Below are 25,008 nucleotides of genomic sequence, written 5' to 3'. Positions count from 1 at the left end.
CAGGATAAAACCGGCTCTGTTTTCATTTCGCCTAATTATTGAGCACATGGTAGTAAAATTGAATAAAATTGTAGGAAACTGAGTCAGAAAAATTGCAAGAAAAAGGTAGAGATGTAAAAGAAAAGGGCAACAAATCACATTACTTAAGAGTGGACACAATACAACTCCCCTTGGTATGAATCGGATAACAAAGGATAAATTTGTTGTGCAGATCGTTTCAAAAAATTTGCGTAAAAGATATTAGAGGTGACAAACAAGCGAAGCCGGCAATAAAGAAGAGTATCAAAGGCAACCTTATGCTGCGGGAAAAGATGATAAGAGACTAAATATGTTAAGTTCAAGATCATACAAAAATCCATAACATTTTTACTAGATGCAATGCGATGGAAATCCACTTGCACAAAAATAATGCATAATATAGTGTTGTCCCACGACCACGAAACATATTTATTTTTACATTTTACACATTATATTTCTAAAAAAGCACCATATATGTTCTACCAAATGATTATTTTGCATTAGGTTTTAAAATTAAAAGTTATGCTCTTCAACACATGTCCTAAGTCTTCGGTCCAAATTATTAATAAACTCATGAATAAAATAATAGTTGCGGAGCTAGAATGCTAATTAACATGGGTCATTCATTCTAATATATCGCCTAATTTATAAGCAACAATTTAGTTTCTTGTTAATAGACTTTTCAATTGGCAGGGTATGGCCTCTTTGGCCTACATGTAGCTCTATCAGTGAATATTATGGCTCAACAAATATGTCAGATAAACGTCAAGAGACTTAAATAAGGTGGGCTACAATACGATTGATAAGATAAGATGATGAGTGGTACACATACATTGTAGCCACATTTGCATGGCTTCGAGCTGTTGATTAGCAATAGTTATCTCCTCAATGCAAAGTGAGCAGGTGCGGTCTCCACTACCACTCGTGGCCATATTGATGAATAAGAGGTGAGAACAAATAGAAAATCAATCCAAATGTGATCAGGAAGAAGATGCATAGGACAAAAAAAGATGTGTAATTGAATCTTGTCCGGATCTAACTACTCTAACATCCAACACAAATCTACCACCAGAAGCATAAAAACCTATTAGTTCAAAGAGAATTTCATTTGATTGCTATGGGAGTATGCAACAACAATCATAATTATATAAATAGAGCGATGAAATTCTACAGAGATTGTAACAAATCGAGCTGAAAAAGACAGCTGAAGCAGAAAACTCACATTGAAGGGAGGAGGGTGCGGGGTTTTTTCAATTGCTCGATTCCTTGTAGGGGAGGGGTGCTAGAGAAACCCTAGAGGAAAATACTAGAAATTTAATGCAGCGCGATGAAATCAATCGATTGATATGGTTCGGCAATTCGTTGTGGGGATGGGGAGTGGGCCAAGAAAGATCGAGGAAAATACTCCGAACAGGCGGTGGCAGTGGCCGCGACTCACATCGCGTCCTACAAGGCGTCATTCCTTTTGATGGCTCTCTTTGCATAGAGCCGGCCTTCGTTTTGGCCTAGGCCTTAGCGATGCCTTGGACGGTCATCTAGCTACAAGACGGCTTTCCTTTTGATGGCTCTCTTTACATAGAGCTGACTTTCATTTTGGCCTAGGTCTAGCGATGCCTTGGACGGTCATCTAGTGTTCCTTTTTTATTGGCCTTCGTTTTGGCCATCTAGTGTTCCTTTTTTATTGTGGGGATGGGGTTAGGCTTTGGAGAATAAAAACTGCTTTACTGAGTCGAAGAGAGATGCTTTGGAGTTGGAAGTGAGAAGGTTAGAGACTATTGTCGTGGATTTTTTCCAACATGAAGTTTAGTACTAGGTTCGAGGCTTTGCTCTTTCCATCCTATTCTATTCTCATGTATGCTCTAAAATTTTCTCCCTATATGAGTTTGTGGTCCAATTACTACTAATTTGTAGCATTTGGCTATATACACCTACGTACAGGTGTAGAGGCTGGAAATATTTTTTTATCTAGAAAAGCTTGACTCAAGCAAACTTGCCTTAAGACGGACCCAGCCTTACTGCTTATTCTTTGATTATGCTGTTGTAAATTCTTGTGCATGGGAAAGTAACCAATTCCTTTGATGTCGGAATTAAGCATTAATCGTGAGCATCTTCCTGGAGGATGATTATTACGGGAATTGATAGCCATAGCTATAACACTAGAGTTGCATAGCCACATAAGATCTGGGTTATCAGTTTTTTTAAGCACTAAAATGCAAAGTTAAGCAAAAGTTACTTTGGTTACTCACCTACCGTCGAGTCACCAGGTGCCATGCCAGCTGTCTGGCCGACTGACTAATGGACCCCCACAGACGCCAAGCGGTCACCCTAGCGATGATGGAAATCCGTTTCCTTTGCACGCCCATTGTTATTTGGAAATTACAAGTACACTCCTTGAGCGATTGTGCGTTTCCTCTCACCCTCTCAGGGACTATTCTGAAAAACACACACTGCGAACCCGACGGCGACGGATCGCGCTGCGTCATTTCGTCGAGCAGCTAGCCAGCAAGCAAATCCTCCGCGCGCAGCGGCGATGCGCATGGGGAAGCACCGGGTCTCGCTCAGCCGCGCCATGGTGACGTGGTAGTGCTCATCCACTCCAGTATCCCGATCCTTCGCAGGCCCCGATTCATCGCCTTCTACTTCGCGCACCCCTCCACCGACTACGACGGCCGCCTCCTGCTAGGCTGCTGCCTGCTACAGTGCTACCCCCTCCTCGTCCGGCCCCCGCATTGTCTACCACATCTTACACGGCGCACCTGGACCCTGAACTTCCCGTCGCCATTAGTATAGCTATCTATATTACCCCCTCCTTTACAATATCTATATTACTCCCTCCCCTCAAATTGTAGATCATTTTAATTTTTTTTCCAGATATAGCATATGTCTAGGTGCATATAATATCTATTAACCTATAAAAATCAAAACGACCTACAATAACGACCTACAATTTTGGAAGCTCAGGTACCAATCAAATTGACATGCATACTGGGAGCAGATTATGACCTTCTCGTTAACCCAATCGAGTTGATACATGCATACCGGGAGCAGATTGATCCTTCTCGTTAACATACCCGATTTATAACCTTCTTCAACTCACTAGATATACACATTCCCGGTAGACTCTACACACCATGCATCTAATAGCCAGCCAGACACCAATCAGAGCTTGGATCAGGGTCGGCTTTTGTGCACCAACAGAAAAGGGAGGGAGCAACCACAAGTTACACACCGACCTCTATCATCATAAGAAAACACACAGTACCACCACAGCATCCTCAAGCCAGCTTCAGTTGCTTCGTTCTTTTCGAGACATCTTCTTTTCACTCGCTTCGCATATCATAAAAGAGAGAACCTGATCATGAACCAGTAAACCAAGCGAGGTCAGAAATTTGTTTGTGCATACCTAGAGCAGCATCTTTCCTAAGGGTTGTTCCTAACAAAAACCAATCCATAACATGCATACCTGGTAGTATCCAAGGTCTGGAAGGTCCATGTTGGTCAATTTCAATCCCACTAAACACTCACGAGCAAGTTCATGCGCACAAGACCACCATCCACCTGAGGTATACTATGTGCTGTGCGACCAGTTACTTTCACAACTCAACAAATTTCCCAAGTTAAAACATGTCACCTCAAAGTCACACAGCTCCCAGGAGACAATCACATTCCAAAGGCTCTGGTATAGATATCATTAGAACCAAGCATGTGCAAGCTATTCACTTCACTTGGATATAACATCCTTGACATGTCTGACATAAGGGCGTTATTCCCTTGTCTCAAATCACTCCACCCATCCAAGTGACCATTTGTAAGCTGCGAGTTTCTGGGTTGTTGTGTCATCTGCGCATAAGGGGATACAGGACCGTGATTCTGCTGTAAAAATTTGGATGCCAGATAATTATCATTCATAGGGTTGAAGGCATCTTGCATATGGTCTGCAAATCTCAAGTTCTGATGCGACTGCACATTTGGCTGCATCCGTAACTGAAACCTTGGATCATTGTTCGGTGTTTGCAACTGGGCTGGAAAAGCAGGGGTATTTTTCATCTCCAGACCTGAATCACCAATTCCAGGCATCCGCCCTTTTCCCACGGCCAATATAGCAGGATCATTAAATTCTATGTCACTTGTGTGTCTGCCAAACGGAGCTTGATAATGATTACTGTTGCCGCCCAAAACATTATCCCGGAGAAGAGTTTCTGTCAAGTATTGCAAAAAGGTATGAGAAGTCGAACTTGTTTTACGAGAAGCAGCAAAGAACATTGAAAAGGTAAACAAACCTGGGTATGTCGAGCGATACACCTGATTAGACCCATCATGTGATGAAAATCCAGAGGTAAATGCAGAAGGGAATCTAGAAGGGGGGTTAGGCCCATCCTGTGATGGAAGTCCAGAAGCAAATGCAGAAAAGGATCTATAAGAAGGATTAGGCCCATCCTGAGATGAAAATCCAGAAGAAAATGGGGAAGGCAATCTCGGTGGGTTCTTGGACACTTCCTGAGATGAAATTCCAGAAGAAAACCCGGGAGGGGGATTCAGACCATCCTGGGAAGGAAATCCGGAAGAAAATCCAGGAGGGGGGACTCTTGCTGGTGCTGAAAATCCTGGGGGTGCGGATATTTTAGATCTTGATGAACCTGTAAAGGCAAATACTTCATAAGCACACAAACTTATCACTGATGAAAACATCAAAATCACAGAATTGCTGCCAACAGATCAACAACACACCCACCCCACAACTTGAATAAGCTCTACAAAATATTAGCCCCCAACTTGTAACTGTTTGATAAATGAACATGAAGCAACCTTTTGCTCCTCAACATTAATCTCAAGATATTGACCTAGTTATACTGTGATGTGTAAAAATCTACTGAAAATAGTATGTAGATGAATTTTTTGTTATCCTTTCTTAATTGAGCAACAATATTCCAGAGTTCCATGACCATCTGAACTTTGCAAATAACTAAATACACCATATGTGTGATGTCACTCCGAATGCACAAATAACAGTTTAGCACAAAAACTTGAGGGGTACAGTGTACATCTGGTCTATCCACATATATGCTCCAAAATCTGTGAAAGGAGTTTTGTACAGTATGTGCTTGCAGACACGTAGTTACAGGTGCATTAAACTTAAGATATTCAGAACAGTAACAAGTCGGAGGCATTTGGCGAAAGGTGCAGTTGTTGCTGTTTGCATGCAGTTTCAAATTTTCTAATATCCAGACTGCTAAAGACTCATTAGAGGTGCCGTTTCAACAAAATTGTAATCTTGACTGTTACAACAGCATCCGCGTGTTTTTGCGTGGATTAGGCAGGTTTTGACCCAATAAGGTGTCTCTAGCTTAACAGACACTGCTTTAGCTAAGGCCATCAAATGGATCTAATTAAAGAGGGCCTCATTTGTTGTCAAGATTACAGGATACAAAGATAGATCAAGAATCCATTTGCACAAGTCAGAATATTTTTACCAATGTTCAACGAAAAAAAGTGCAGAACAGAATAAGATCATTCAGTTACAGTACCCGTCATTTTGCTCAGCAAGGGAAAGAAGTGAAAAAGGTAGTACTAACCAGTAGTTGCCATATCTGACACAGCAAGAGAGTTGCTATTGTGAACATCATTCTCCAGGGATTGGAATGCATGGCCATTCTGGTAAAAATTTCCTCGAGAGATCTGGGGTAGCAAACTGAAATTCTGATCACTACCACAGTTTCTGAGAGATGAATCCAAGTTTCCTTGGTTATCCTGCCTAGCAAACGAAAATCTGGACTCTCTGCTTCCGGATCCTGATTTCCATGAAGGCAGGGTGAAAGGGACATCATTATTTTCAGATTCTCTAAGCATCCTAACAAAACTGTTAGCAGATGAAAATGAATCATCCCACAGATTAAACTCTGATGACAACATATCAGAAATTATTCTGCTCTCATCCTTATTTACACTTGCAGTCTTGTCAAAACTTCCTACACTATCAGTTCTTACTGAACCCATTGCACCAGGCTGATGACTTCCCATTCCAGGATGTCCAGAAACATTACCAGGTGTACATACAGTCCCTAGCCCATCTTGACATCCACTTAACAAGGCATGAGTCTTATTGATTGAAGAAAACCCAGTCTGCATCTCTGAAGGTTTAGTACCAATCATCAATGTAGGGTTACTTTCTGTATCATTCCACAGTGAAGTGGCTACTGTATTAGGAAAACGGGCAAATGACGAATATGATGGTTGATCTGAACCATCCATCAGCCTACCATGAAGTTTGTCAGTGATCGCTGTAGAATTTACCATATCATTTAAAGGAGACGCACTACAACTTTGCTGCTCTGAAGTCCAATCAAGATGCTTATCAGAACCATATTGACAGGAGAGAAGTGTATCCTTGTTTTCTAAAGATAGGAGCCCATCAAGCTTCATATAAGATCGGTCTCTGTCAAAATTCTGGCCTATCGGCACGGTAACAGATGTGCGTGGCAGTGCATCTGGTTGATGATTTCCTGCCATACTATGAGCCTCATCATTGCCATCTAAAGTTATCGAAGATATCTGAACAGATAGCTTCTCAGTGTCAATCTCCCTGGGGGGTCCAATATCCTCCAGTATTTTCTCATTGGCAGCAAGACTAGATTGGCAGTTTACATCATTTGAAGTAGGGCTTTTGGGAGTAATGTTGCTAACTGAGCTATCACTATCGCCAGTCTTTACATCTGATTTCAATATTGCTAGACTTGATACCAAATCTGAAGGACTTTTGCTGGTAATGTTCACTGTCGTGTCTTTCTTAGGTGACATTGGTGACTTAGATGCTAGATGGGTTAGCTTTCCATTTTCTTTCGCAGCTTGAATTTCCTTGCTTCCTTTTGACATCCCATCTGACACTACAATGTCATCGTCATTCCAAGCTGAAGGTATTGTGGAGAAGTCTATGTCAAGTGATGATAGAGCATGTGTTTCCTTCACAATACCAGGCTTATACGGCTCTATGGTTTTAGATGTACTGTCTTGTTGTGACACTTGCCGCCCTTCAGAAATTTTTGGTGCTGTACTTGTATTTGTATCATCATTCCATGAAGAAGGCATTATTGTACTCGAAATCGTCAAAGAACTTGAAAATGAATTAATTTGTGGCTCTGATTTTGATTTCGTATGAGATTGTGATGGAGTCACCCCATTAGCTGTTGTCCTGGCATTCAAATCACGATGCCCCCTGCACATAGAAAAGGGGAAAAATCAATAACATGGTTCTCATTTTCAACATATAGTGAAAGATAGCGGTACACTCCTGAGGTACCATACCATGAGGCAGCTGGTGGAAGCGTGGACCTCCCAGAACTACTGTTTGGAGGTGAAAGTCTGGGCTGGTTGGTGGTATTCTGCACACAACAAGGCCAGTTAATGCAGTATGTAAGCCAACACATAAGGAAATATCAACAGTTTAACCCTAGACTGGAAAGCAGGATGAAAGCTAACAAAACAACATGTCTTCCAATGAATTTTGAATTTCAGTATAAAGAACATACAAGTGTTCCATTCTTGACTGTATGCTTGGCCGATACCACTGCACTGTAAGAGAAATCATCAGCTGGAGAAGGCAATACAGTGCCTGCACGTCTTTGTGAAACACTAGATGCCATCTGGGGGACCCTAGTCCTGATAGGAACATAGAGTGAGTGAATGGAAAATATCAATCGATACTATGAAAATTGTTTTAGAACACAGGGAGTTCATCAAAGCAGTACTTAATACATTAAACATCCACATTGAAGCAGTCATACCATTTTCTAAATCAACTTACAAAGAATACCAACAGCTTATACATAGTAAGATTTTACTGGTATGGCTCCAAGAGACTAACTATTATATCAGAAGAGGAAAGATAAATGGGTGATTCTGAAAAGCAGCCACAGTGCCAAACAGAGCCACAATATGTGTAAGTAGTGTAGGCAGAGAGGGAAAATGTTAGCCAGGACTAGTACGGTAGCTTAGGGAAGGAAGGAGAACAAGAAACTGAAGTTCCAGAACATCTGTCAAGATAGCTCAGTACTACCTCGTATATGCTGAGATGATCTCATCTTTAGTGAAACTATCCTCCTGACCGCCTACTTCATGCAAATAGAGACAATCTGGATTCCCACATGTCTGAAAAGTCAAGAAACATTCCAGATGAGTGGATTGGGTGGAGTACTAGTAAACAAAGCTATCAGCATGAAGCAACAGTCGTACCATGTTCCGCAGCCATGCATGGCAATACTTCGTAGTACCAAAGCATGCTCTGCAACAATCAACATCCATTGGAGTTAGCACATTGTGTAGGTGTTCTGGAACAGAACAAAGTATAGAAGCTCACCTTAAAACTTTTCCTTCCAAGACAAAATTATGTACAGTTTGAATACACCGGATGGCCTCTTCTTCTTTGGCATAAGTAATATATCTGTGCACATTTGACAGTAATCAGTCATTATTTAAACAAGAGCAGAGCTTCTGTATCAGACTCTTACACCAACAAAAACTCCCTGCTGTCCAACTCACAAATAAGTGATGTTTTAAACATCCATAGAGTCACCAATATGTACCTTTTAACTGCAAGTTTCTATTGTAACATATTTACAAACTACATTCAAGACAAATAGGCTCATATCATTTTCAAATATTCGATCTAACTATATTAATAGGTATTGGTGGTCAAAGTTTAGATGCTTTCACTGCACGCAACACAAAAGATCACTTATTTGCGAATGTAGTAATTTGTAGCAACAACATGCAAGAAAATAATAACAAAGGTTCCTAAACAATTTAGGACTATATAGATCTGCAACAAATAAGTGGGCAATATAATCTATAATCTTCAGGGAAAAACTAATTGGTTTATGTAACTGCATGCATGTATAAGCATAGGTAAACCAAGAAGTCAGAGCCACATGACAACACATGGGAAGAATTATGTAAAGAAAGTGTTGATGAGAAACAGTGTGATACAGTGATTTCTACACTGAAGAAGCCCTAACTCAATTCTGGTTAATTATGAACAGTGGGTTACTAAATTGCTGAGGACACATAATGACGTATTCCAGCTGCCTCACTTTTGTTCTTCAAGTTATTCTGCAATTCATATTTCTGGCATAACACAATTTCAGAATATATCCAGCAACTTTCTAGGAAATCACACATAAACCAAAGAAGAAAATCTTACATTCCCAGGAAACAAACAATGATCTCGAACCAAGAAAATCTGCCATTTCATTTAAAGAATTATTTCTATTCTACATTTATACACGTGTAGGATTGGTTTTGAGCTTAGCCCAGAAACAGTGGAATGTCTCATCCAGAAGAATCAGGTAGGTGTCGCTGATGATGCAGAAATCCACACTGACTGAAAACACACTTTGCATCCATCTTAAACTCCCAGAAATCACAGCTAAGTAGGATATTACTTTGCATCTATCTGAAACCCCCAGAAATCGCATCTCCTTATGCTGGCAATGAGGATACTACTTTCAAGCATGGCAATATAAATCAGGTGGCCACAGGCAAATCACACTGCTAAGTAGGTCAGACCTTAAAATGATTGTGCTACTTGCAAGAATATGGATACAATCCTCATGACTTTCAACAAGTTCAGTAGAAAACAACCAAATACAATTGAAATCTCAGTTACTTTCTTATAATACTAATGCTCTAGTACGACAAGGAAGCATACAAACTTGAAACATGCAATTGCATAAAAGTGGAGGATAATTATTTGATATATCAAGCTGGTTAACAAAACCAAAATAATGTCTCTGCACATGAAGGAAGAACAGATCATGCATGTACAACAGGAGGTTCAAAGAGACATACACACTAATATTGTTGTTTGCTGATGCCTGCTGGGAAGGAGGCCCAGTAGGACGGGAAACTGAAACCTTCAAAACTTTCCCATATTGACCAAAGTATTCCCTACGCTCAAGTACCTAAAAAAAAAGTAGCGTTGGTATGAGAACTAAAGTTTAAACATGTCACAGAACTTGAACGGATCTAATTGTGAATAATGAAATGGTGCTCACAATCTCGTTGCATAAATGTGCGGGTAGCCCAGTTATGTACACCAGATTTTTCTGGATAACCCTGACACCAATCAGATGCTTCTTAGCTTCTACTGTAGATGTTGTTGTTGATGCTGCTGCCGCCAATGCCGCCTTTGGCTTAACCTTTTGGGTCTTGTGCTTCTTCTCTGCATTTTTTTCTGCCACCGTCCTGTTTCCATGAAAATAAACGTAAGTTGGAACTTGTTATAATACACCTTTCACAAGTGGGTCAGGTTAACTGAACTGAAATAAAAGCTGGAAGGATTGAGCTTCACACGTTTCCTATGATAAAAGGATAATCCCAAATAGTCTGGTAAAACACAAATTGGTGAAAGAAAGCATGACTGCTGAAGTTTGTGACGGACCTCTCACAAGTGGCAGTCATCTTGACAATCCTGTCCTTGTCGTAGCGAGTGCGGCATGCAGGGCAGCGGCCCTCTGTCTCCTCCTTCTCAGCCATGTCTATGATGTGGTGCCAGCACCAGACGCAAATCTGCATATGTAGATGAAGAATTGAGTAAATGGCTGCTCGTTGCTTGAGGTTATAGTGGTGGTGGCTGCTGCAGTGGCTTATTGATAGGATAGGAGGATTATTGATATACATACATCATATCCGCATTTGCACGGCTTGAGCTGCTGATCAGTGATGTCCATCTCCTCGGCGCAGAGCGGGCAGGTATGGTCTCCATCATCGCTCATGCTAGTCCTGATGGATGCCAAGTCAAAAGGAAGAGCTGTTAGAATGCAAATATGAGGAAGAAGAAGACACCCCAGACCAGAACAGATACGACACAAACTATAATCAATCATAAAGCTATTGTATCAGCAGCTTGAGAGTGTCCAAAGAACAGAGGTCATCGAAACCCAATTCTAACTAATCAGTCATCCAACCTAAATCTATTGCTAGAAATATATTAGAAGTTGGGGGGCAACCCCCAACGCTTCATAGCTGATTTCATCCGGTTGCTATAGGGATATACGCACTGACTAATGATAATGATAAATTAGGCGAAAAATTGCTCCCAGACCGAATTGTTTTGCCCTCGCACCACTAACTCTTCTGCGATTTCAGATTTAGCACTAGATTTCTCCTCGTCTAGCATTACGTCACAAGGCCCATCGTGAGCCCGTCTTGACTCCCGAACCGATCGATCTAACGCGACTTCTTCAACCTCTCGTTCTCCTCCTCTATGTGCTACGCGTCCCTCCCCTCCCCTCCCCTCCCCTCCCCTGCCGCGCTGCGCGCCCCTCCTGTGGGCATGTTGCTCTGCACCTTGCAGCCTACCGCGCTACTCAGCCCCTCCCGCCATGAATCTAAGGCTCAACCGCTCAAGCCTAGCACTCCAATCCAACACGGGAAAAAAAAACAGAGAAACTGCGTGAGAAGAGATGAAGGATTGCGTACCCGAGTTGTTGCTGCAGGTGGCGATCCATCTTCCTATCCGATTTCCAACTCCAATCGAGGCCGGCAGCGACGGCGGGCAACGGGGCAGAGAGGGATCGCTGGCGTCCAAGCCTGTCAAAACGGCTCGGGGTCGGGGAGGAGACGAGGGGTGGCGGCGGTGTCGGGTGGCCTGGCTGACGGAACGCCCTAGACGGCGATTGGGGCGCGGCGGCGGGATCGGATTTCGACTCGAGTCGATGAATCCGGCGACTGGAGGTGGAGGGAAGGGGAGTCGAGGTCAGATGGATGGGCTTCCGACTTCCTTGGGTTGGGTGCGCTGGGTGGGCAGGCGAAAGGAAGGGTGGTTGTATGGGGTGGACCGGCGGGGGTGCGCTTTGCGTTGGTGCCTTGGTGGACCGTGGACGAAGAACCGAACGGAAGAAGTGAAGAGGAAGGCGCAGCCGCGCAGGTAGGGCGACGAAAGGGCCAGCAAAGCACACACCACTCGCAATTTGCGTCGCGTCTCTTTCCCTTTCCGCATCCGCGGTGACAACGTGATATAGCATTTCTTTCTCAAAAGTTATTAATTGCAGTAGTTGAATAAATGAAAAGTTACTATATCAACAATTTATAAAATATATAGTAATTCAAATTCGTAAGATATGCTAGAAGAAGGTATAGAATATTGCTGAATCATACAATAAAAATGACAACATTAATGATTGTCGTGTAGCGACCGTCCTGTGGCATTCGTCGCATGGTCAAAAGTAGGGCAAGAAGCTCAACTAGGAGAAGGAAGGATATGTATCTCAGTTATGAGCATTGTTGGTGCGAATAAATGTTGGGACCAACATCATGCCTCGTTGAAAACGTAGTCCCAAAAATTTGAAAGAACACTTATGCATATGCCACGAGAGAAGTATGACATGACTACCATCTAAAAATCTAACCCGTTCAATTAATTCTTAAAGAACACGGTATTTTAGGCTAAATATAGTAGATATTTTTTGCTGAAGAAGTGAACATATATAAACATATGAGCGAGTACTGCATTTTGTACTTAGTAATGGGTGTAAAAATCAACTAAAGAGTAAAAAAAGTAGTGTTTAGAGCTATTCATATTCGTTGAACTAAGAGGCAATACATATTGTTTTGGTCAGACATAATGGTGAATTGTGATCAGTCTATATGGCATAAGTTTATGGTGTTTAATTATAGGTCATCCATCATCCTTGGAGATTTTTTTTCTATTTATATTTGATTTTTTGATGCTTCATTAAAACCATTACATGTTCGGGCTAAATATCATTGACAATATTTCATCAATCTTTGCTTCTTTACAGTATAACTCTTCATGTTACAAGTACGTGTACGTAACAATTTAAATAGGATATGCTTAACTAGTCTACATATTTTGAATTCTTATCGTGAAAATAAGTTTATATTGATGAAAATTCCTAATACAAGAAAAAGGAAATGAGTTTTTTTACAACATTCGTGCACATCAACCTCAAATGTCTGAATACCACCATACCAGGCAGCGATGTTATAGCCAATGGAACTCGTAGGTCGAGCCATAGCTTTCATAGTAGAATTGCGTAACGCAGAAGATCTAGATGTCGTTTTTAGCGGTTGTTTACATGAAAATTGTTTAAAAAATGCAAAAGTAGCCTAAAGTAGCTATGCAGACCCACTACCATTGAGTTACCAGATCCCATGCCAATTGTCTCACCGACCAATGGACCCCACACGACTCCAAGGTCCACCGCCCACCGCTATCGAAATCCTCTTTTCCTTTTCACGCCCGCAACTATTTGTAAATCACAAGCACTGCCCCTTAAAGAGCGATTCGCCCGTCTTCTCATTTCTCAAGGACCAACCTGCAAAGGTGCACGCCTGCGGCCTGCTTGGCAATCCTCGGCGCGGCGGCGATGGGCACGGGCTCGTGCTCCACCTCCACCTCCACCGGCGAGAAGAAGGGGGAGGAGTGGGTGCTGAGCCACGGCGACGTCGTGCTCATCCGCTCCGACCTCGCCATCCTCCGCGGGCCCCGCTTCATCAACGACCGCCTCATCGCCTTCTACTTCGCCCACCTCTCCGCCGACCTCGGCGACGACCTCCTCCTGCTCCCGCCCTCCATCCCCTACCTGCTCTACAACCTCCCCGACCCGGCCTCCATCGCCGAGCCGCTCCGCCTCGCCTCCCGCCGCCTCGTGCTGCTCCCCGTCAACGACAACCCCGACGCCTCCGTCCCCGAGGGCGGCTCCCACTGGACCCTCCTCGTCATCGACAACACCACCAGCCCCTCGGGCCCCCGCTTCGTCCACCACGACAGCATCCGCGGCGCGCCCAACCTCCCCGTCGCCAGCCACCTCGCCGACGCGCTCCGCCCCCTGCTCCAGAGCGATTCGAGGAGTAGGGCCACCGTTCCGGTCGTGGAGGGGCCCACGCCGATGCAGCCCAACGGCTACGACTGCGGTGTCTACGTCATGGCCATTGCCAGGGCCATCTGCGGCTGGTGGAAGAGTGGCCATGGCGGCCACCGGGGAGGGGATTGGTTCGAGGCGGTGGGGAGGGAGGTGAACGCCGACAGCGTCAAGGCCATGAGGGGCGAGCTGCTGCAACTAATCAACACCCTCATCCAAGACAAGGCCAAGGCCAGCTCAACATCCGAGGGCAACAAGACAAGCAACACTGATTGAGGATCATTGTTGGATCTGTGTAAGATCGATAGGAACGACAGGCAGTAGCTTTTACCTGGTATAGTAAACTGGTTTCTCAAGTTTGGTAGCTGTTGTTGATCTTAATCAAGGGGTTTCTTGCTGTATCGGATTCTTTGAGAAGAGGGAGAACAAGCAGAGCACACACACTTTTGTAAGCAAAGTTTTGGAAAAACACATTTGTCCCTTGTGTGAGTTAAGTTTTGGCAAAACCCTGTTACGAATTGACAAACATTGTCTATGATCAAAATTGTATAATCTTACTGTGCTTATGCTTGCAAAGTAGTTGTGTATGGATGGATTGGCTTTGGAGTTTATGGCTTATTCTGGATGTCTGACTAATTCAGCACTAGTAACTAAGATGTGTTTATGTTCCAATGCCTTTCGATTCTAACTGAGTGCAGGTGCAAGTGTTTGGATGATAATTGAGAGTTAAGTTGAAAAAGGCAAACTGTTTGGTTGGTAGAACAATTGAAGTGTGGTTTCCTGAAACTGATGTTCACTGGAATTCCAGAATTTGGGAGCTACATTACATGTGGTTACGTGTCTATTACTCAAATGTTTCATTGATTATGCAAATTATGTTGCAAAACATGCAAGTGTCAAGTCTATCATCCAGGACTTGCCTGCCGTCGACTAGGTAAACTCGAATCTGTTCTAAGCTGGATTTGTTATGTTTAGTTGTAGTTTATGCTTTCCTGTTATTTTTCTTATTTATGCCTTCTGTTGGTATGGTTTATCATCAAATGTGCTGTAATATTTTGCTATAATGAGCGCTATAGTACCTGAGTTCACACATACCGTTGTTTGTCAACATTTTAATTGCAAACCACAGCTTGATGGTAGATGATCCAAATCCATAAGGCAGATCTGTTATATTGCCCTAAAAAAAGGCAGATCTGGTCTATATCTACCCTCCTGCTTTGTGCCCATACCTAACAGTCTTACATGCATGTGCCCTAACTAACTACCTATTTCTCCTCTGATCAACTCCCTTAACTTGTTGCCCTTGCATTGCATTGCTTCCACAAGTCTACAGCTGCAACAGAGCACAGGACTAAGGTACCACCTATGCGAACTCTCCTGATTTTCCACTACTTTATTTCCTTGCTCAGTTTTTTTCCGATGTGACTATGTTCTGCAACTTGATTAATTTATTGCTGAAGTTTGCAACTTTCACCATGAAATGGTCGGTTACTGTATGAAGTATATGGTCTATTAATTCTCTATGCTTCCCGGTTCCTTTTTGCATTAGCTTGTGTTTTCTCCCTCTCTCTTTTCTAGAAACTAGCAAACAAGCTGCTGTGGTGATTAGAGTTCCCTTCCACCAGTATGTTCTGCCAGCAAACGAGCCCATAACATGTCCCCTGTGTTTTGATCAGGGAAGATGCAACATCATGAGAAGATTGCTGCTCTGAAGCCTGTGGCGTCCAGGCCTTTCTCCAGCTTCAGGTCCTTGCCAAAGCTCCTACAAGACTTCACTGCCACCGGTTCCCCACCCATCACCGTCTTGGAGGAGACAGTTCCAGTTAGGCCAAAGGCCACTCGGTTTCCATCGCTACCAAGTGATCTTCGGACAGAAATGACCGCAACCATAGTAAGTCTCACTCGGTTCATATTTTTCTAGCTTTACAAAAAACATGTTTTCTGATAACAACAAAATTTCTCATGCTGATACTTCAAATTCAAGTATCTGTCATCAATTAGATTAATGATCATATCGAAAGGCACCATCATGTGATCTTGTTTAAACTATGTGCTAACTTTAACTTGCAGGATGCTGGCTCAGATACCACACATGAGGAAATGGAGGTAGATACAGAGCAGGCCAACTGTTGTGACCATCTAACAGCATGCCACACTGCCAAGAAGCCTCGTTTGTCATTTGATGGCTACAACTGGAGGAAATATGGGCAAAAGAAGGTGAAAAGGAGCGAGTTCCCACGGAGCTACTACAAGTGCACTCATCCAAGCTGCCCTGTGAAGAGGAAGGTGGAGACAACACTAGATGGCCAGGTTGCTGAAATTGTATACAGCGGCGAGCACAACCACCCCAAGCCTCACCCTCCCAGGAAGCTGTTGTCGCCCACAAGTGATTGAATCTTCGCCTTGGAACAGAAGGAATTGGTATTATTGCGATCTCATATATTATTGGGAATCAGTCCTACACTTGTCCCATCATACTGTCTTAGTGCATACGAAATAGCTTGACTGACTCTAATTCTTAGGCAGTCACAAATTAGACCATTTGTTCTTACCTCAACAAGAGAAGACGAGCCCCTCTTTTTCTTCTTGTTCCCAATTCGATCACTAGTGAGCAAGTTGGAACGAATTGACTATTTGTGTGATGAACTCTCTGAGTTAATTTTCTATTTTTCACGAGAAAATGTGAAGGGTAATGAGGATACAATGCAGGAGTAGAAACAAAGAGAGTTGGGAGGATTCAACCAGGCTCCTGATACTCGTGTTGCAGTATATGGAGGCAGTTGCATTCTCTTGGATGAAAATTGGAAACAAAAGTGAACTTGCTGATTGCAAGAAAAGTTATGTTTCTGTTGCTTTAAACGTTCTGCTTCTGCAGCCGGTGCCATAGAATGGCAAATAAGCAGACTAGTTTTGTCGATATGGAGAGTCTGCAATGAACAAGGACCATGCGTCCGTTCTTCGTTGCCAATTTTTTTTCTTCTAAATCATCCTTGACTCCTCTGAAGCCAAGCCGCCTAGTCTGCTGAGACCGTCCTTTCATGGTGTGTTTCGTCTTCTCCATCATCAGTTCAGAGAGTTGTGGACACACCAATACTCCATATTACGACTACGTACTCGTTAGCAGCTTGAGCTTGGTGGGTAACATCTTCAGAAAAAGGCTGGACGTGTTCTTGTATTTGCTTTCAACAGAATGCACGCATGGGCATGGCCCGTTTTAACTGATGCGATGCGGTAACTAGTAGATAGCATCGAACAGCCATGAAAATGAAACAAACAGGATGAACATATAACAGTATTTATTCGGTGAGATCAAGTGATCAACTCATGATGACCCCGTCTCTAACACGAGGTGATTTCCTAAACCAAGACTAACGTCACTGATTCTGGGTATTTGAATCGATCGTTTTCCTTTTGAAAGAGTGCCCAAAAACGAAGGAAAAAAAAGAGAGAAAGTACTGCCGCGCATGAAGCTTTGCTGGGGAGCGGAGATGCGCATGCGCTCTGCCGAATTCTGCCAAGATCCGCGAGGGGACGAGACGAAGCACCAGGCCACCGCCGCGCCGTGCCGCTGCCGGCGCGAGACACGCAGAGGGCATGTTCCACGTCAAATCGGGCCGAGGATACGAGATGGCTCGGGGAGCCCAGCCCCGCCCGGCCGCCCGGCATTTTTGCTCTGGCGCCGCCGCCCTCGCTGCTGGACGCTAGTCGATCACCGCACACTGCCGCACTGTTCTTCTCGCTGCCCCGGCTCTGGACTCTGGAGCCTGCCCTGCCTCTGCCTGTAGACTATATCTGTAGCCCGATGAATGCGCGTGGGGGTGGGGATGGGGACGTGCTCCGTTCTGCTGCCGGCTGCCGAGGCCGAGATCTGGGGGATCCTGGCGGCCATGCCGTCCGGACGGCCAAAGCGCGGTCAGCGCGCGGTGGGGAGATCTCGCAGCGGCGCCCAGCGGCACAGGCTCTCGGCGCGCGCTGGCTGTCCCTGTCCCTGCAGGCTGCAGGGTTCCCGTTTGGTTTCTTCTGCCTCCGCGATCCGGGGTCACGTGGAACGTTCGTCCGACGGTCCGAGACAGCGCGGGCGCCATTGCTCTGCGCCGCCGGTTTTGGAGCCTTCTTCTTGTTGCATATGCCTGCCAGCCAGCCCGGGGAAGTACGTTCTCGAGGCCCCTGACATGTGACCCATTCATTGTTCGGGATCGCCGCCGCTCACCCTTTACCCCCTTCTTTCATCGTAAAACAAAGAAAGGTGACAACGTCTGATAGATAAATTTTATAGAGTGAAAAAAAATAATGGACTTCATCATAAGGATAAAATCAGGGAAAATAGGAGCTGTAACGACGCTTGGAGCTGTTGATTTGATGCTGGTTGACAGGTCAAAAAAATCGACAGGTATCATAGCACATACAGCTATACACTCGGATCGACGGTCTCGGTCTCCATCTCAGCGGCCTCTGTGACGGGATGTTCATAGGACTGCAACAACGTCACTGATGATCTCTCCGGGCCGGGTGGACCAGCAGACTCGGCCGTGTTTAATTTTGCCATCTCCTTATCCAGAGGCATGGAGCCACCCGCTCGCGCCATTACAGGCGCAGGGAGGGCGACGGCGGATTCTCCCAGTCTGGTACGCATGCAAGATCTCTGACTGTACACGTGTGAGAGTGACACACATCCTCAACCTTTTGCCGTCGAGCTTTGCGTCATTACGTTGTGATTCAAGAGACTCAGGAGGTTAGTCTCTTTACCGTGGTGCCTCTAATTTTTCTTTTTCCGGTACCCTGCGCAATGCAGATCGCACCGATCATTGGTATAGGCATCGTTTTGTTTCGTGTCGAAGCAACGGTGCTAGAAACACAGTGAAAACCTTTCACCTTGCTGTTGATCAACAGTAGGCGCTAGCTATAGGCTACTGCGCAAATGGTGTCCGGACGCTCTTGTACGCTCTTGTACGTGTTTTTTTGTAGGTGCATGTTTTGACTAGTTCCGTTGCGGTAATCAGTAATCACCGGCTTGCCATGCATTTGATTCGTCTCCCAATGGTGCCGAAGGATATACTGCTGTAAAAATACCCGACTGCTGATTAAACAATATAAAAAGCATCCAGTTGCTGATTAAACAATATAATACATGTGCTGGGCTTGACTGTTATGCATGCATGCAGCGATGATGGGCAATTCGGTAATTTCGGGAAGCTGCTGGAACCACACAACGTACAAACCGTGCACTATGCCCTGGCCCGGAACGCCTGCGGATGCCATGCTGCACGTAATGCCCGGCGCCGGGCCGGGGGGCCTCTTACCTTTCTCCTCGATCACCATATCTCTCGTCTTCTTCCTCCTGCAATGCAACACACGTACGGCCGCTCTCGATCGGCAGTAGTATAAATGTCACTGGATCTTCGAGTGTCTAGCTAGCTATCAATGATCGGCAGTTAAAAAAGCAACAAGATATGGCAGCAGCTAGAAACAAGAAGCAGCGTTACGTGCTGTTGTGCCATCTCCTCCTCGTGGCTCTTCTCGTGATTGGTATGTACGACTCTAACCCATGATTCTCCTATGAATGTCCAAATCACAATCAAATCAACGATCAGTAGATGACGATGCCTCGTCGTCCGATCTTAAGTACTATGTTATCTCTCACGCTATCGATCTCCTGTGCACATATGCATGCAATGCATTCGTGCGATTCAAACAGGTGACGCCGCCGTAGTAGGCGCCGGAGCAACCTCGCCGCCGATTCAAGTCCTTCATCAGACAGAGCAGCTGCAGCAGGTATCTTTGACTCTGTTGTTACATGATGCGGCGTGCATGCATCTAGCATATTATCCGGTCTCATGCTTTGTTTTTAGGGCTTACGGCGGAGACCGGATGAAGCACCGGCGCCCGGTGATGGTGGGTTGCCGGCCTCGTCGTTGATGAACAACAAGGAGCAGACGACGACGGGCGCCGGTGGTGGCGGCGGGAGGAGGATGCTGGTGGGGTCGAGGGCTCCGACGACGTGCACCTACAACGAGTGCCGGGGCTGCCGCCACAGGTGCAGCGTCCAGGTGGTCCCCATCGACGCCAGCGACCCCATCAACAGCGCCTACCACTACAAATGCGTCTGCCATCTGTAGCCCCGCCGGTCTCGGCGTGTCTCGAGTCTCTCGCATACATTGCACGTCGATCCATCTTTGCATGTCTAGTCCTGGACTCCTAGTAGTACGTGTTGCTTGTTTTGGAGATGCTGCTGTGATGCTTTGTGCACGCATGGCGCGCCGACGGCTGGCCTCTTGAATAAAGCGGAGGTGTGTGTGACCGCTACCACAATACTCTAGTCGTACACTACCGATGATCAGTGACGCTTGTCTTTCTCTAGTCTTCAGGGTTCAGCTAGCCATGGACGTGTGTGACTGTGTGCTGTCATGTTATCGTGTACTTGATCTGCCACTTGCACGCGTGCTCCCGAATGGTCATCTCCGTCACTGGCTCGATCGATCGCTCGCTGCTACAAAACAAAAGGATGCAGGATGCTCTCCTCTGTATCGTATTGTACCCGGCCCCTCCCTTGAAATGGTCGTAGCCGGCAAAGTTTTTCCTTGTTGAGATTTGAGAAAACAAGAAGGTGGCGGATCGCGGATGTCGTGGTGACGCATCACATGGGCACGTATTGCGGGTTTCCTTCTCGCGTAGCACAGTGAAGTCTTACAATATCCACGTTACAATACCCAAATCTCAACACGTCTGATGGTAGCTGGGGTGCTTGCTTCGCAGGAGCCTGCACCGGGAAAATTGCAGGCAGCAAGCGAATGCGAGAGAGCCGAGCGACACCGAGACGCCCGTGCCTCCCTCGAAACGGGCCCGGGCCCGGGCCCGCGAGACGTCGCCCATCGGAGGACAACGAGGCGCCAACTCACCCGCGAGTTAAGGCAGCCGCGGGGCGCGGGGGTGCGGCGTGACAGGCACCCCACGACTCCGCCCCGCCTCTCCCGAGCCCCACCGACAGGCCGGCCCCGCCGAGCGCGCCCCCCGGCACCCGGCCCCACCCGTCAGCGACCCAAACAACCCCCGCGCGTGCGCCCCACTAGTCTCCCACTCGTCTCGCTCCCCTCACCACCCCACCACCACACCTCCGGCCCGGCCACCAGTGGAGGCGCCCCGCCCCCGCCCCCGCGCCGCGCCGCGCCGACCTGACCCGCGCCGCGTTCGGCCAAAACCCACCGCGAAACCGCTACAAATCTCGCGCATTCCCGAGGCGACGACGTGCGGGCGCGGCGAGGCGCGGCGGCAGCCACATACAGCGAGGGAGCCTCCGGAGCAGGTCCGTCCCCGGGCGCCGCGAGCGAGCGAGCGAGCGATGGGGGACGACTCGGAGGGCGAGGCGGAGGAGTACCTCTTCAAGGTGGTGATCATCGGGGACAGCGCGGTGGGGAAGAGCAACCTGCTCTCGCGCTACGCGCGCAACGAGTTCAACCTCCACTCCAAGGCCACCATCGGGGTCGAGTTCCAGACCCAGAGCATGGACATTGACGGCAAGGAGGTCAAGGCCCAGATCTGGGACACCGCGGGCCAGGAGCGCTTCCGCGCCGTCACCTCCGCGTACTACAGGGGAGCCTTCGGCGCGCTCCTCGTCTACGACATCTCGCGACGCTCCACCTTCGAGAACGTCGGCCGATGGCTCCAGGAGCTCAACAGTACGTGTACACCCCCACGGCCGCTTCGTTCTCTTCTGCTTGCTACTTGCTCGCTTGCTCGATCGCTTGCTTGCTTGCTTGATACTAGTATATACTTGCTTACAATGGCTTTGATTGATGAGCTAGAATCGTGTAGATCTGGGGTGGTTTTTGGTTGGAAGGGGCCTATGTTTTGCTCAAGCGTAGCTGGCTGCAGAATCCAGTCCAGTGAGAAATTTAGGGAAAAGGAATATCCCTTTTGCTTTTGGTTCATGTATAGTAGCTTGTAGGGATGCATTGCTGATGATTGGATCAGGTGCTAATTCTTTAGATAGTAAGAGGTCACAGGCGCACAGCGAGTGCTAGGCCAGATGGATTCGGCGACATGGTCTGAATCTGGATCTGAATCCTGGTGCCTGACTTTTTGGGGAATGTTTCAGGAATGAATGTGTAGTTGGTTGGACCACTTCGATCAGAATTATTGTGCAAGCTACTGGATTCGAATTCGGGAAAGTTGTAGAGTAAATTTTGTGGAAAGCTGTCTCCGCGGTTTACGGATTTAGGAAGTTGGAAGCAGTTACTAATTCTGCGTGGAGTTTTTTTAGTTGGCTAGGACCTCTAGGAGGGTCTTGATGAGTGAGCACAATGCTCACATTATTCTGATTATGCTTCAGTGCTTCACTAACATGCCAAAATGATATATAATGCTTGCGTTGCCACCAGAAGCAATGTGCGCGCTTGTTGGGGCGTTGTTTGGAGGCAAGTGTTTGCCGGTAGCAATGTGCACGCTTGTCGTGACACTGCAAGAGATGGGTGCTCTCCAGTTGGGCTAGGAGGTGGGATGGTTCACGCTTGGGTTTTTGGCGTCGCTGGAACCAGCAAGAAAGCTGGGGCTTAGAGAGATGGCCAGGGCTGTTGCTGGGAGGATTGTGAAGAAAGAACGTAGTAACGAAGAAGAAGGCAAGAAAAGGATAGAGGTGTGGTGAATGCGGCGGTTTCTTGGCTTACTTCATGAGCTTCATTTGCTAGCACCAGTACGTAGCGACATTCATGCACCTGCTACAGATCTGCCTAACATGCTTGCTGCAAGCCTGCAACTGCATGGGTGCTATTCCTTGTCACAGGGATTATCAGATGAATTATAGCATGACTTTGATCGCTGTAGTACTATTAGGAGTTCACTTTTGCGGAGACAAGCTTTGAACCTCTGACTGTGAGAACCAGGGACAAATGCCTGCATAGGTTCATTTCATTTGTACACACATGCGAAAGCTGGTGGAAGAGTAAGCTACGGTAGTAATGGCCCTCAAGATACTGAGTTGCATACTTATTGATAATGGAAAAATCCATAGCATATCCAAAATGCATATCAGTATTTATTCTGTAGCACAGTAGCAACTTGCATCTTGCATACTAACTATAGCAAGTAGTGCTCTTCTGTGCTAACTTTGGATGTTGAAGATAATCAGCAGACTGTTAGCTGATATCACACTCAATAGCACACTACACCCTTGTCTAAGGATCATGCTTGAAAGTACTGTTGGTTTCTTATACCATTCCTGCTACTTTACATTCATTGCACTAACTGAAAAGGTTCAGTTATCCCTTGATTGGAATTGCAGTCACAGTCCATTCGTCATGAAGCAACAAACCCTATTCTGCAATTCTTCTTGCATGCCAGTGACACTTTCACAACAATTCATATCTTGCGCTTGTGTACTGCTGCCTTGTCTCCCTAAGATCCTGTAGATAACCCATTTATCTTCCCCCCCCCCCCCCCCCCCCTTTTCTGAAATTCTGCTGGAGTGGTTAACTCATCATTGAAAATCCTATGCAGCGCATTCCGACACTACTGTAGCCAAGATGCTGGTGGGCAACAAATGCGATCTGGACAACATCCGCGAGGTGCCCGTCGAGGAAGGCAAGGCGCTCGCGGAAGCCGAGAGCATGTTCTTCATGGAGACCTCGGCCCTGGACGCCACCAACGTGGAGACGGCCTTCGAGATCGTCATCAAGGAGATCTACAGCAACGTGAGCCGGAAGATCCTGAACTCGGACTCGTACAAGGCCGAGCTCTCCCTCAACAGGGTGAGCATCGACGGCGACTCGAAAGACGACCAGAAGCAGCAGGCAAGCCGGTTCGGGTGCTGCTAGGTGGGGTTAGAGTACATTGTTGTTGGGATATTGGATTGGGTCTCGCTGAGATATGAATATGATATGAAGTTTTTGTTTTTGGTTATTGATATTGCCTGTAAACTGTAAAATCGACTCTCTTGGTTTGCTGTTGTTACACCCGAGTTGCGGACTACAAGAGTGGGGAGGAAAGGGAAGGGAATAGTTGCTACTGGAGCGCCAACTGCGTTGCGCTGTTCACTGGAAGAGTCGTGTAACTCGATTTGTCAGGTTTTGTAAAGATTGTTGGAGCACAAGTTTTCGCTCTTCTTTTTTGGCCACTAGAAAGGAACCGGGAGAGGAATGACACAGATCCAAGAGCATCTGTGGCCTGGTAACTGAAGTGAGCACAACTGACGTGTAACGAATTGGGATTGCGGGAGAGTATTTGGGCCGAATCGGCCGGGTGACGGAAGTCGAGCCTGCGCCGCGGCACTGGGCAGTAAAATTGCGCGTGCACTGTGCGTGCCCATCCCCCATGCCCCGTGCAGCAGGTATGCGTGCCGCGGCCCGATTCTGTGAGTAGAAAACCTGCTGCTGCAGCGCAGCAAGCAGTAGCGGAGCGGTGGGCCGTGCAAAGGAGTGGCTGCGAGGGAGGACGGCGAGCCAGATGGGCATGGGCTGGCACCGCACCAGCACCAGAGGCTGAGCCAGCCGCCGGGGTGCAGCCGCACGTCTGGTGTCTCCGGAGCTCCGGACACCGGCGAGGACCTGCGTTTGCATCGACGACGTGGATGCCTCGAATCGTCAGGAAACGCAAGTACCCCGTAAAACCCAGCGCACAGCCTGTCCGGCAGACGGCATTACCTGCTCTGTCTCCCCGAAATTTCAAACATACAGCTATTACACGGCGCCACGTAGAACGCGCGAGGTAGTAGTGCCGAGCACGTTGCCACGTACCGCGACGAGCCAACCATATCCGCCCCGCGGTTGACTTGGTGGCGCGCCACAAATTCGAGCCATCCGTCCCGTCCCATCGCCAGCCAGCGCCAGTGCAACGAACGAACCCGTCGTCAAAGCCTGCACTGCAGGCCCTCCTTGCGCAGTGATCGATGGTACGTACCTGCAGGGATGGAGCCCAGCATTTGCCTTTTGCCAGCGGTGTGGCGGCGTGCAGGTCAGCAGGTGCATCATCTGCTGACGCCGCGGCTAGCTTTTTCCACGTTTTCCCTGATGGGACGCGTTCGTGCAGGGGTCCGTGGTGCGGATGGGTCCCTGCGGCGGCGGCGGCGGGGGCGCCCGGGACGTGGACACCCGCGGCGTGGACCGCGTCGTCAAGGTGGTCGTCC

The 25,008-nt window shown here is 46.8% G+C and overlaps 4 protein-coding genes across 4 annotated transcripts; 3 read left to right on the top strand and 1 right to left on the bottom strand.

Annotated features, from left to right (window-relative positions):
• Positions 1-2,980: 2,980 nt before the first annotated feature.
• Positions 2,981-11,880, bottom strand: LOC101768997 (putative GPI-anchored protein pfl2). Its single transcript, XM_012847019.2, has 14 exons — positions 11,491-11,880; positions 10,692-10,791; positions 10,451-10,578; positions 10,065-10,254; positions 9,859-9,971; positions 8,369-8,452; positions 8,245-8,293; positions 8,069-8,160; positions 7,542-7,671; positions 7,318-7,394; positions 5,592-7,228; positions 4,299-4,655; positions 3,482-4,217; positions 2,981-3,370 (listed from the first exon to the last, which is right to left on the bottom strand). Exons 1-13 carry the CDS (start codon positions 11,517-11,519, stop codon positions 3,679-3,681), a joined length of 3,525 nt encoding a protein of 1,174 aa, XP_012702473.1. The 5' UTR covers positions 11,520-11,880; the 3' UTR covers positions 2,981-3,370; positions 3,482-3,678.
• Positions 11,881-13,264: 1,384 nt separating this feature from the next.
• On the top strand, positions 13,265-16,568 carry LOC101761160. The gene is made up of 3 exons (XM_022827798.1): positions 13,265-14,169; positions 15,572-15,786; positions 15,966-16,568. The coding sequence occupies exons 1-3, from the start codon at positions 13,401-13,403 to the stop codon at positions 16,287-16,289; spliced, it is 1,308 nt and encodes a 435-aa protein (XP_022683533.1). The 5' UTR covers positions 13,265-13,400; the 3' UTR covers positions 16,290-16,568.
• Positions 16,569-19,219: 2,651 nt separating this feature from the next.
• LOC111257623 lies at positions 19,220-20,198 on the top strand. Its single transcript, XM_022827544.1, has 3 exons — positions 19,220-19,421; positions 19,591-19,667; positions 19,745-20,198. Exons 1-3 carry the CDS (start codon positions 19,346-19,348, stop codon positions 20,009-20,011), a joined length of 420 nt encoding a protein of 139 aa, XP_022683279.1. The 5' UTR covers positions 19,220-19,345; the 3' UTR covers positions 20,012-20,198.
• Positions 20,199-20,995: 797 nt separating this feature from the next.
• LOC101769530 (ras-related protein RABA5c) lies at positions 20,996-23,985 on the top strand. Its single transcript, XM_004973875.4, has 2 exons — positions 20,996-21,568; positions 23,385-23,985. The coding sequence occupies exons 1-2, from the start codon at positions 21,232-21,234 to the stop codon at positions 23,699-23,701; spliced, it is 654 nt and encodes a 217-aa protein (XP_004973932.1). The 5' UTR covers positions 20,996-21,231; the 3' UTR covers positions 23,702-23,985.
• The last annotated feature ends 1,023 nt before the right edge of the window (positions 23,986-25,008 follow it).

This window comes from Setaria italica, chromosome VI (assembly GCF_000263155.2).
Source record: "Setaria italica strain Yugu1 chromosome VI, Setaria_italica_v2.0, whole genome shotgun sequence".
Lineage (NCBI taxonomy): Eukaryota > Viridiplantae > Streptophyta > Magnoliopsida > Poales > Poaceae > Setaria > Setaria italica.
Note: the sequence above shows the minus strand (reverse complement) of the source record. Positions and strands in the feature narration are given on the sequence as shown.